The sequence below is a fragment of the Oenanthe melanoleuca genome, chromosome 1 (genome assembly GCF_029582105.1).
Source record: "Oenanthe melanoleuca isolate GR-GAL-2019-014 chromosome 1, OMel1.0, whole genome shotgun sequence".
Taxonomy (NCBI): Eukaryota; Metazoa; Chordata; class Aves; order Passeriformes; family Muscicapidae; genus Oenanthe; species Oenanthe melanoleuca.
This window is the reverse complement of record NC_079333.1, coordinates 48,753,894-48,767,539: the sequence shown is the minus strand read 5'-3', so window position 1 is coordinate 48,767,539 and position 13,646 is coordinate 48,753,894. Positions and strand designations below refer to the sequence as shown.

Genomic DNA, 13,646 nt, shown 5'->3' with positions numbered 1-13,646 from the left:
ATACATATAAATATTGCTATAGTATTTGGATCTTTTAAAACTCCTGCTCCACCAGAAACAGGAGCCTGTGAGAAAAGTGAACATCTCCTCAGATTGGCCTTGACTCAGTTTAGCTGCATAGCCCAGATTTTGAAACAAACAATATGCATTTTGAAGAAGGTAGAAGGGAAGGTTTTAAGTCTGCAACTTGGTAAATAAATAAAGCTATAAAAAAAAAAGATCATTTGACTAAAGCACTAGTAATGGCTGCCATCAGCATACAAAATGACACATCCCTGAATAATGGGCTGGAGCAGATGGGCGATAATCTCTCTTATTCATACATAAACTGCTCTGTTTTCCAGCTGGGGGCAGTAACAACAATGTTTATAATTAGGGTTGTCTAAACTGTGCACCTAGTGTGGAAAGGCAAATTGGGAGATCAGGGCTCCTAGGCGTGGATGCTTAATTAGGAAATCCTCTGTGAGGGATAGAGTGGACCAAGCACTGCTGTGTGTTTGGGCCTCTCTCATCTCCCAGAAAAATGCAGCTGTGATGGTGACCAATGTTTTAGTCTAAATAAAAGCATTTTGATGTAGTAAGTGTTTAGTTTTTAGTAGCACAGATGCAAAGCATATGAAAAGTTTCATCAATTCATGTCTATAAAACGAATAATTTATCACAGGCACGTGAAAATTAATCTGAATTCACAAGTACAGCAAAAAATGAAACCATGTCTCAGGGAAAATGTAATACTCCCTTTGTTAGTGTTAAACTACTCGTTTCTTCTGCACTCCTCTTTTTGTTTTTAACTGTAGTTTCTAGAAGTCTTCTAAAATACTTTTAAAATTGCACTACTTCCTCCTTCAACAACCAGAAAACCTTTTCTTTCTCTGCCTAAAAGACTTCTGTTTTCAAAGTCCTTCAAAATCCTAACTTTTCTAAGTGTATTCTGCATCCTCTTTTATCCCCTTTCAGTGGGATAACACATGCAGAAATGACATGATTTTTTAAATACATCAGGAGTTGTTGTAGCTGGCATGAGCTATAATGCCTGGAAAGTCTTTCACAGTTCCTCGAATATAAGGATCAGGGAAAACACAGGGACCAAAGCTGCAAAATCATTTGGACCCCAGACTAATACATGTTTTAAAACCAATCTACCAAATGTTGTTGGAACAGCAGCCCTGCAATCAGAGGTGCAGTAAAGGCCATAGCAGCATCAGTAGGGGACAAGTCTTGGAGGCACCAGTTAAAACCCTGCAGATTGGGCTGATTCAGAATATCAAAGGAGCACCAGAGTGGTTGCATCCAACATAATATTAGTATAAAATGTCAGTATGTGTAGCAGTATATATATTATATTAGTAGAGAACATCAAATATCAAGATGTGTTATTTTCTGTATATGCAAGACACTCTAGATAAGCAAAATGGGCAAAACAAAATCCAGAAGTGTATGGAAAAGTCATTAATAATCTATCTGTATAATGACAATAGAAAGGAAATTAGTTACATTGGATCCTTAACAAAATTATCTATTTGGTCAATATTAAATTCATAAATGCTAGATTTTTAAAATACAGTTCTCAATGTCACTGTTAAAAATGTATCTAAATAGGTCATTTTAAAACCCATAATTCCATCCAACCATGTGTTTGGTTCCTAGTTCACGTTACTTTGCATCTGTTGAGTTACTTACACCTTTCCCAAGCGGATACAACACACTTTCAAGTCAAAAGTTACAGCCAGGCATCTTGATGATGGGACAAGGAAGCTGGGAATCAGGCTTGCAATCTGTAAAGTGCCATTTTTAATAACATAAAACCCTCTGTAAACTGAATATTGGTAAATACAGGCAGACACCTAAAATAGTTTAAAATCTCTTCTCCCAATCTTTGAGTAAAAAACCCACAACTGATTTACAAACTATAAATAAAATTCACTCATGCAAACAATTTGGCACTAACTCTGTTCCACGTGTAATTGAAACCAGCTGAGGAATCGTGTCTCTAAAAAGGGGGATGTCAAAAAGTAAACACAAACTTAAACACAGCAACATGAATTCAACAGTTATGTATATGGAATAGTTGTCTTTGTGTTCACTCACCAATACAGTACAAAGCATATATTCAAATGATTTGGTTTTCTTTCTTTTTTACTTTCATTGTAGCTAAATTTCATGCCAGAAGTTACATGGTGTGCTGAAGCATTGGGCTTTTTTATTTGGAGGTCTGGGTTCAAATCCACTGGATTGATTTGTCCCCTCAATGTGGTCATTTGCACATCTCCAAATCACCTTGTAACTTGACTTGGTTATACCTTGTGCCTGAGGGACTAAAAATACCATGAGTGTCTCGCTCCTGGACTGAGGTGCATTGCTAAGTTTGAAGTACTCTCAAAAAAGTGTCTTGATTTATGAATCAATCACACTTACATATATATATATATAATTATATATAGTATATATATAAAAATATATACATATATATAACCTGAGAAACCCATGGAAAAGAAATTTAAAAAAAAGATGAGACTGAAGGGCTGCCTGGCTTGTGCTACAAGCAATGTTAAATGGTCATTTTTACTGCATGGAAACCTGTCAGTGTATAAAGGTCATTAGCCAGAAATCTAAACAAATAAGATAAACTAATCTAGGTGTGAGCATTTAAATGTGTGTATAAAATTGTGGATATCAAAGAATGCACTGGAAGAAAAAAACCAGTGTTTCAACACATATATTCATCCAATTCCACATGCTAAACAAAGCTTCACAAAAATTGCTAACAAACTGCAAGTATGCTCCTGCAAACAGAAAGCGAGCGAAATGAAGGCAAGGGTTTCTTAGATTAATGTGTGAACAGCTGCATCCCAAGTTTAGTCTCCTGGTATGAATAATGTATGGACTAAGAGGCAAAATACACATTAATGTTCTTTTATTAATGAAACTAATATATATCTATATTTGGTGGCCAGCAGTAAATTAAGACAAGTGAAAAGAATAACAGCCACTGCTCACTTTCATAAAATTCAGTTATTTTAATCCAGTAACCTGACAGAAAATATCAGCCCATAGCTAAAACAAGGCTCTTCCCATTGCAAATCCACCACATATATCAAAGTGGTTGTAGTTTTTGAAAATCTGTTCATAAATACACACTGCAGTGTTTTCCGAGATAAAAAATAACTTTGCATGGCACAGGAATCCTCTAAGTTCAAGTGGTAGAAATCTGGATGAAGACACTCCTTAAGGAAAAATCCTGGAAAAATACTAACTGCAGCTTAATATGTCAATGAGAGAAACAATTTTGAAACAATGCTCTGTTACTACAAAGTAAATGCATTTCCAAAAATGGCTTGGTAACTGTTTGGTACTGGGTGTCAGGATTATTAGATGTTCATGCAAAATACATTAATGCTTAATGAAGTACTTCAGACCCATCACCACCAACACAGAGGCAATCCACTTATCTTCTGCTGGATAAGAAGCTCTACATTTTCTCATATGGATTGCAGGAGAGTAGCTGAATATCTTAAATAAGAATGCTGTCTTTACATTTTAGTTGCCATTACTCTCATATAGTGCTCAAAGTTCTCAGTATCTAACCTAGAGCCCAGAAAAATAAAGTGTCAAAATGTGATAATGAAAATCTGGGATTTGCAGCCCTGTGAAGCATAAGTGAACTTCAGATCCTCCTATTTCTTATTGAAAGAGTAGCTTGAAGTAGAAATGCCCTGGAAATCCATAATGGACTGGTTCATGCCCTGGTGAACCACCCAGAACAGTAGGTAAAGAATGCATTTGTTAAACCAAGGCAATGTGTAAAAGACTCCTTTGTTACAAAAACATCACTAATAATGAAAAAGCTGATTTTTGGAATATGTCCATGTGCACAAGAAAGTACAGTAGGTGAAAATCACACTTACATAGCACATGCAGTCAATCCCCATATGTATCCATCTTACCATCTTTGTGTTCCAAAGGATGGATCTATCCTATTTTGAAATCCTTTCAAGGTAAAAAGTAACCACTACATCATTAAATAAAAAATTAGCATTTTTGCAGAATGCAGAGCCACAATACCATCAGCAGTGTATTACACACTGGAAATGTCAAATGTAATTGGAACATTGGGCAAAATCAGCCTGTTCCTGTGAGTTCTACAGGGCCCAGAAGTGCCCCATTTTGTAGTTCTAACATGGTAAGCACTAAACATTAGAATATGACCCTGTGGTTTTTTTCTTTCACTGGATAAATACTGACCTCTTTGACTCTCTGTGACTTTGTAACTTTTTATTCAATAAGCTCTTTGGGTGAGAAAGGCTCTGGATGTCTCTCAGCCCAGGAGACTAACCACAATAATGCCCCAGACTCTAGAAGTATGTCTTTACAAAGACTGATTAGATCAAATCCACTGGATAAAAATGTAAAGAAAAACAGTCACAATATATCTCAGGAAGTTTCTAAAGGGTTAGGAAGCCAGAAATATTTTACCCTACAAACTATAGCAGCGTAAGGTGCTAGATTAGGTGAGACCATCAGGGGGTTTTTGCTTTATATCTTTTATTATTAAGAAAAGGAGTGCTTTTATGTATATTTGAACAAATCTATTTAAAGAAGAGTCTCTAAAGCTTTTCCAACAATCATAGAAAGGCCATATCTTGGGATTTATTTTTAAAATCATCTTTGAAAAGATGTCCTGGTACCTAGTTATCTTTGTTCTTTATAAAAAGCAGTATCCTAAAAATCCAATTTTCTTATACATTCCCATATGTGTAAGTTATCTAAATTTAAATACCTTCAGATTTTACATATACATTTTCCATTCTCATGTAGTTGGTTTTAAAAATAAATACTGAGTTTAATACAAGTATTTTTATTTATTCAACAAGAAATGTTTAAATTTCTCAGGGGAGAGTATCTATTACCACAGGATGATGTGATGTGGTTTAAACTTTAAATAAATGCTTATTTCCTGTAAGCGTAAAAAAATATCCTTTAAAAAAAAGTCTGTATTTTATAGAGAGGTAATACATGCCATTCTTTTCAATTTTCACACAAAATTACATACTGTAAGCAGTATATTCACTGTGTGTAAAAGATCTAGGTATTCTTCTGTTTCACATTAAAAATAATCAAAAACTGAATTGGTTCAAGGCTAAGAAACATAGAAGGCATTGAAAATACTAATTAGAGCTCTTAACCAAAAAATAGCAGTAAACAAAAGAAAAAATTTTGACAGATGAAAAGTGTTGGATTTTGTAGCAATTATTATCTAAATATAGGGATAAACTTATCAAAGTGGATCATTTTACCCTTTTAAAATAGTGCTATCTAGGTTCTAGACACAAAAATAATAGTTCAGCAATATAGCAATAAATCCATTTGCTATAGCAGTTCTGTACTCTTGTCCATCTTTCTGTCTCTGTTACATCATTATTGAATGCTGGTTGCATTGTTTGAAAGCATGGATTGCTATAATGCTATTTTGCACCAGTATGATGGATTTAGTTTTCATTTTAGTCTCAAATATATGTTGGCTATAAATACATCTCTGCTCTCCTATGAGACTCACACTGTAACTGGTAAATTTTCTGGAGAAATCAGTCATGCATATCTTAAGAGAACACAATAAATCCTTTGAAGCAGAATAACCTTTTGGCTGCATTCCTTTAAATAGACCTTTTCATTATAAGGACAAATTTTACAAGCCTTATGAATGTCACCCATTAAGTTCTCAAAGTTATCTTTGCTTCCAGTGCCACGATCAGATACTTGGTTGTATTTTGTATGTCATCTTACTGGTCACCTGCCTTTTCCCATTTTGCTTTTCCCAAAACAGTCATGGGTGGGGATTTAAGGGGGCAGCCCTGCTTCAGAAGCAGCTAGCCATGTGTCAAAGTGCTCTTGCTGAATCAAGGCCATCCTGTTGAACTTGTAATTTTACAGTGATTTCAGGGACTGCAGTCTGAGACCCCATAATCAAGACGACAACAAAACCGAGTCCTGTGCTTGAAACCGAGAGTCAAACTTAGGGTTACCCTCACTTGGGTTGAAGTTTCACCTCATAAATGTGCCAGAAAAGCAGAAGAAAGAATGTGGCTAGAAGCTGCAGCCATCTTATTATGAATTGCATTCTCAATAATGCAGAATGATCAAAAAATAATGCCCATCAAGTAAATATTGCTCTTTCCCATTCCTGGATACCTTAGCTAGACGTGGGTAAAATTAGCATTGAATTCAGTAGACCTTGGTTAACAGGAAGAGACAGTGTGGTCAGGCTAAACAGGTCTTTCCGTCAGAGCTCTTCAGCGTTCTCCCTAAGAACATCCATTGAGCGGCATGATGTGTCCAGGAGCTGGGCTAGCTCCCTTTGGTGTTTGTTTTTCTCTCTTGTCTGACAACTTCATCACAATCCATCTTTGTTAGCTGATTGCACTGACTTGAACACGGGTGAGTGTGTATCAGCCTTCATTAGGTCAAATCAGAGACAAGTGTACATCTCTGCCTTGCCTGTAGAAACAGATTTATACTTTGAGAAGGGTGGGGGGAAGGTCACTTGGTATTTGGCTTGAAATCTGATCCTGTTAAAGGATGAAATTAATAACATCCAGAAGTAGAACATATGGCATCCATATATATGGCACTGTATCTGCTTGATGATGTCACGCTACCTCTTAAGGTTTGGGAAATGCACTTTTTAAAGCGTTTAGCTGTGTTGTGGGCTCAACCTTTCAGACCTGACTGAGACAGAGCAGGCTTAATTTGGTCTGAACATTTATTATCCCTGGTATTTGCAGGCCACATAAAACCTCATGGTTTTCATTATCTTTGCGTTTCACACACAGCCTAATTTCATTTATTCTTATTTTATGCCCCTGCCAGACCACCGCTCTTGATAAGGAGAGGCAGGTTTTCCGACGAAGACGCAACCAGGATGTGAGGGGACGCTACAAGGCTCAGCAAGCTCCACCCGAACTCAACTCCGAATCGGAAGACTATTCACCAAGTTCATCCGAGACTGTTCGCTCACCTAACTCACCCTTTTAATAAAACACTTTTTCTCAAAAGTCTTGGCTTTAACCCTTTGAGCCCTGAAACTACTTCAGGCCTGTGTGGAGTGAATACAGCTGATCTCTCCAGCAGTAAACGCTGGGCTGGTGGAACACAAAAGGGTGCTCACAGAATTGTTGTAAGAATAATTTCCTAATTGATTGAAGTACTTGTTCTCTGTTTAGATTGCAACTTGCTGCTAATAAGATCCTCAAAGGGTTAAGGCTATTTTGCTTTTTTTATTTAAAGATAGAAGCAGTGAATGTTTTCATCAGTGGAGCTAGGAACTGCAGTATGTAATTTTAGCACATGTTAACCCTCTGAGTAAATGATCACCTTAAATCTTGACAACCCGTACTAGGGTTTTATTCTGGCTTTTTTGCTTTTATACGCACATAACTTTTATAATATCCTGAAGTTCCTTGCCTGTTTCTGGCCAAAAATATATCAAATGTACTATTGCTTAGGAATTATAAATATAGCTTAAAAACAAAAATAAAACTAAACAAATGGTATCTTCTGCAGCAGCTCATTCCAAACCTGCATCATACCTCCACACGGAGTTACTTTTATTGAAGGATATGATGCAGGGCCAAATGGGAAATTCAGTTTAGGGCATTCTCATGGCTTACAGAAGATGACATGATGATGGCCACAAAAGATTGCTTCCATGTAGTTTGCTGCTAATGATAATGTCGAGTTTTGGGAAATTGCTTGAGGACACGTTCTGCCATGTAATAGTATATAATGATCTAGTTGAGAGGCTCCTGGTTCCTTTGCATCACATTCAGGAATGTACAGGCATCCTCTCAACATGACCTGGTTATTCTGGCAGAGCCATTCAAAAAGATTAACACTGATGAGCATTACCCTTTAAATAACTAGAGTACTTCTAAATCGGGGAAAATACAAGTAATTTAATATGTATGTAAAACCTAAATTGAACTAGCAAAAGTTTTGTCGTTAGAATGGGGAAACTAAAAATGATTCACCAGTTTTATTTGTAATATTTAATAAAATGGGCATTTACACAGAGTACGTATATATATTACTGGTTTGTTAAGACCTCAAGACAACATTATAGCTTTTTATTTGACCATTATCATGAAGTTGACTTCCACAGAAATATTACAGTGTGTAGACTTTTGCTTCAGATGTGATAATTTGAAAAAAAAAAAAAGGTGGCTCAGAATTTCACTTGAATGAAAGAAGCAACTTTCAAAATCCTGTTCTAAAATAAAAAACATTGTGAAATTTATAGTTTCTCTTATTGCTTATATAAAATGGAAATTTTCTCCTCTAAAGTTAAAGTTTTCTCACAGTGTTTTTTAAAAGTCACATGTGGTTTCCTCTCTCTATCTCTCTTTCTCGCTCTTTCTCTCCTCCCAACCTTGTCCTTTATCTCTCTTTCATTTTTCCTTCCTTTTTCTTTCCTATTATGCAGCCAGAAGTATCAATATACTACCCAAAATGGCATGCAGATTTTCTCAGCTTTCCAGGAAGTATAAATACATTTTTCAGGAGCAGGGCAAGCTGCCCACAGTATCATTCCCATTCTGAGTGGTGTTTGTTCATGGAACTGTCTCTTTGAGCAGTGAGAGTCAATGTATACCTGCAGCTGGTGGGGGCTAGTGTAAAGCTCTTTTGCACTTCTAGATGGAATTATCATTTGATACTATAGTACAAGAAGCATTGGAATTCTGTTTCTCCATCCTACGAAGTGCACCTTTCATTGCCTCAGACATGAAAATTTATATATTGAAATATCTAAAGACTTTAAACACAGGACTTTAATCTTGTGGATCTTTACACAAGTGGTAGAAATATTTCATATATATTTTTTTTTAATCCACCTGATATTGATAATCTAGAAGTGAGATATTTAGTAGAAACTAGTTCTCCAGACTTTCTGGGTAATACAGAGAGATGAGCATTTCAGGCTTGATTCATCTCACCTGGCATGGGCACACATTTTAGGCAGGACTCATGTTTTGATTACCCTGTTGGTCTCACTCCATCCACTGTAGAAGGAGCTGCTGGTGGAAGCTTACATCAGACACCAACTTCAGGTTATGAGTTTACTAGAAAGTCACCTGAGCCATCAGGAGACTGATCTCTGAATGCATGTCCATGGACAGAAGGCCTGTGCATGGCCTCAGTTATTCTGTCTGGAACCTGAGAAACAACAGTTTAAAGCAAGTGAAGCAAATAAGAGAACTCCATTGGGGCAGGAGGTGAAGGGACAAAGGAACTGCCACACTAAATTCTCGGATTTTAGGTTCTGGGAAAGGGCTGTATCTGTGTGTCAGATCCTTGACTATAACCATCCAACCCTCGGCTCATTGTGGACAGAAGATGCTCAGTAGATAGAGAACAGCCACTGCCATCTTAATGGTTGTACCTTCATAACTCTTGGATGGGACAAGGATTATTTTTCCATAGGATCAAAACCTCAGTCAAGATAAAGCCTTCCTTGCCACTTACCTACTCTAATTTACAGTAGGTCAGAATCTGGCAGAAGTTTGACCAGCACTGACCTTCCCACATTTTATCACAGCCTTTCCTGTAGAAGAGATACAGCTCAGCCATGTAAATGCAAGACATACATGTGGTAATAAAAAAGTGTCCATTAATACCACATGCTCCTTGACTATTGTGAAAATTTGGCAGTCTTAAAGCAAAGGCCAATGCTCATTCTTCTTAATTAGAGACGGAAGTCAAGAGAAAAAAAAAAAATGTTTCACTTTATGCATGAGAAATATTATTCAAAAACCCATCTGGGATTTTCCTATCACCTTTTCTTTGCTTTGGAATACAGGGTTATCATTAAAATAAGATGTTTGGCTCCTTCATCTTGGGCCATATTGTATTACTTAAAATGTATGTAAAAAAAAATCCTAGATCCTGAAAATCCTACTCATCCTCAACATCTTATGTTTCTGATCGTTGGTTCATGTTTTATGAACATAACTATAAAAATATTTCTTGAAGTTATTTTTAGGTTTGTGAGAGACTGGGTTTCAAATTGCTGATATCCTATTTTAGGTTTCAAGGAAAGACATCTGAATATTTGAACTGTTTCAAAAGAGTTTCCAATGATAATTTAAAATATATCCATATACCCATAGCTATATATTTTAATATATCCATATATATGTATATATGTTTATGGTTTCATGAAAGTTATAATGGTTTAGGCTTGTTTGGCATTGACTGCCATTTTTTTAGTCTAACCTCTGAATTCTTGGGGGTAAGTGAAGACAGAATATGTGGCCATATAAATATTTTAAACACCAATGAACAAAAAGAAATCAAGCAAAATAGACTATTTCTAATGCGATAATCTGGGAGAGCACATAGCACACCGTGGTCATTTTACCGTAATACAGACCAGTCCTTCTGACTTCTTTCTTCATTTCCCTTTTGAAGCACTGGCTGGTATTGCTGCTAACTGTGACAACAATTGTTACAGTCAGCAGAGATGGATGGCAGTTGTGGTAGGCACCATCTATCACTGAGGAGATGGAGACGGGGACTTCCGAAGGGTGACTCAGGTCACCTAATGTTTGGTCTCTGGAGATGCCTCAGAGCCTGATCTTAGTATTAGCAGGAAAGTAGAACAGGGTCACTTCCAGCTTAATTCCTCTCAATTAAATATAAGTGGGGATAACGTGGATTCTAACCTAAGTGTGATATTCCATTGAACTTACATGCAGTAAGCAAGCTTTGATGTGAAAATGTAGTACTGGATAGCAAGGGATTAGCTAAAAGGTCGTGAGCTGGCAATTGTCTCATCTAGATGTATCTGTCTAGGAGTTAAGCATCTAATATAGGGCAATAATCTTAGCTTCCCATATAGGTGCTAGAGACTGGCTTCTCTAACAGATAATTAAAATTCTAGGATGGATTAATCGCTCATGAGATGAGGTGCCTAGCCCAAATATATTTAAAACATGATTTGTTAAATCATGACATCTAAAGTAATATTTCTGTAAGTTACAGTTTTCATAGCACTAATGTACAAAAAATCCAGAATACTATGGTTCTACTCAGAGGGTTAACAGAAAAGCACTAGGCATGCTGATTACATTGGTGTATCCAAACTGCTTTGCTTTTTTAGCCAGTGTTTGCTGATTTTTTCAGAAAATTCTTGAAAAAATTCAAGTTTGAAATAATTTAAGTGTTGTTGTTTAAGGAATTTCTATAACCAAATTAATCTTATTTTTAGCTCAAGTTATCACAGGAATAATATGTATCATTGATGCAGTGTAAGTCTGTAGTTACCGATTTTATTAATTCCACAAGTGATTCCAGAAATCTCTCTTTTTTTAAGTACTCATTATAGAGCTTACAATGGTGGCATAGGTGACTGAGACTGTCTTTCTTATTGGTAAACAAACAATATTGTAATTTCAAGAAAGTCCTAAGAATCAGCTTTTCAGTTTGGTAGTGTACTAGTTAGGGGAAAGCTATCTCATTACATGCATTGTGTAAATCATCTTTGTAGATGAAGATTGTTCATATTAATGAACACATTCTTTTTTCCTTGACATTGTAGCAGAAACTGTTTACTTGTTAATGAACAACCAATACATTAATTTGCTTCAGACTGTTAGAGGGGAAAGTGAGATTCCAGTCATTGACAATGTTATTGCTTTACAGTAGCCCTCATCTAATTTAAATGTGGTGCATACTACAATAAGCAAACCCAAACCTGTGAATAAACTCCTGAAAAAGCCTGGTGGGTCTTTATTCAGTTGGGTGCTCGCACACAGTAGCATGTGACAGCAGGAAGGCTTTCAAGAATTGTTGAAATGAAAGCGATATATCCACAAATAAGAGCTAAATTGCAATCCTTTCCCTATGGGGCATATATGTTTGAAAAGAAAAAATAAAGAAAAGAAAAGAAAAATTGGCTCAGAGGTTTGCAGTGGTACTGTATTACCACAGGGCAAGTACATTAAATCATTGTTATTTGCTAGCCTGGGGTATATGTTGGAAAATGGCATCTTTTTTATTTAGTTTAGATTGTGGGCAGGGAGAGCTTTCCTAATATTATTGCAGTGCCTGCTAGTGCTGCCATGGTTAAGGCTGTGTTAGTATTTCCATTATAAACTCTTAGTCTCAAAGGTTTTTAATTTGATTGTAAAAATTTGCTTCAGGCAGAAACTTGGCATATAATTTTTCAGCTCAGAGCAGTTCTTTTCCTAAAATATAAGAGAAATCAGCTTGACCTATTCAACATTTATTTTCTAAGTGTACACAAACATTCGTAGACACAAAGGCGGTTTTTATGCAGCTCATTTCAGATGTGTCACGTTTTTGAGCATATCTCACAGGTCTTAACTACAAAGGTGACAGCTCAGAACTTTTGGGCATTTTGAAAACCAGGAAGAAAACTCAGTGATCAAGAGCAAAAATGTTTCACATGTGGGAGAGTTTTATTTTGATGTGACAGGCATTTAAAGTTTGCACACTAACGGGTATGTATACGCCCTGCTGAGTGCTCATGTAATTCCTAAACCCATTAGTTTAAGTCATTCCACGAAGAAAATGCTAAATGTGAATGTGCTGCATTTCCCTGTAAGACTGGGAAAAGAAGTAATTTTTTCTTGTATTTTATAGCAGCACCATGGACAAAACTTAACAATACTGACAAAACTAACTAACCAGGAAAAGGGGTTCAGGCAGTGAAAAATCAAAAGGACATTCCCCCTTTTCTCTTAAGGGGAAAAAAAAATTGTCTGAATAAGACAGAGTTGAAAGCTTATGCTGAATAAGATAGGTATCAAAAGCAATTTAAAAAGCATAAGTATGGAAGCATTTGAAAGCTATAAAAGTACAAGGGAGCCATGCGGTGTAGTGAATCCATGCGTGGAACCAATCACCTACTAATCTGGAGCAAATTTACAGCTACAAACAGGCATAATTAATACACAAATCAAACACACCCAGCAGCAGATGGAATTGAAATCCTAGTCCTTTTAGCAAACATAATGCAGACCTTTTCCTCATATATTCACTAAATGGGACCGTGTGTAGTTGTTTGAAGTAGTGTTGCATACAGGCTAGTGGGGAAATTAGGTGCTTAAAAAATGGCTGCAAATTAATTGTTATTAAAATAGCAATTCTACCTCACTGGGTCCTTTTGGGAAATAACAACTTTTAAAAAGTGATGTCTATGCATTTTATATTTGTGTGCATACATACTTGGATAGCCCATGCCAAATGACTTCAGTAAGAATTGAGTTGCTATATTGAGGTTTCACGTTGCCTGAAGTTTTCTGCAATTGGGGCCACAGGAAGGGACAAAGTCTCCATGAAAGAAAGAATTTGTGGTTTGATCCACCTGCAATGGAGATGTCCTCCTAATCTTTCTCTTAGTATTCAGCCTGGGTGATACCACAGTGCTCAATCATGTCCAGAAGTGTTCTCCCTACCTAAGAGTGTGGGAAGGGGACACTAGATAGAGCTTGGCACCCATTTTCTTGGCACCTGCCTAGAGTGCTGCAGATTTTGTCAAGCCATGTGTAAATATCAGATTGGGAAAATAGCTGTTTGCACCAAATGATAGAGCCAGAAAAAGCACACAGGTAGTGATTAGCCATGACGAG

The 13,646-nt window shown here is 36.5% G+C and overlaps 1 protein-coding gene across 4 annotated transcripts in view; it reads left to right on the top strand.

Annotated features, from left to right (window-relative positions):
• The window catches only part of DCLK1 (doublecortin like kinase 1), a 224,244-nt gene extending 212,475 nt beyond the window's left edge, over positions 1-11,769 (top strand). For all 4 annotated transcript variants that reach the window (XM_056497829.1, XM_056497838.1, XM_056497855.1 and 1 more), the window contains one exon: positions 6,865-11,769. In XM_056497829.1, the coding sequence (XP_056353804.1) occupies positions 6,865-7,029 (165 nt within the window). In that variant the 3' untranslated portion in view covers positions 7,030-11,769. The remainder of the gene's footprint in view (positions 1-6,864) is intronic.
• Positions 11,770-13,646: the final 1,877 nt, after the last annotated feature.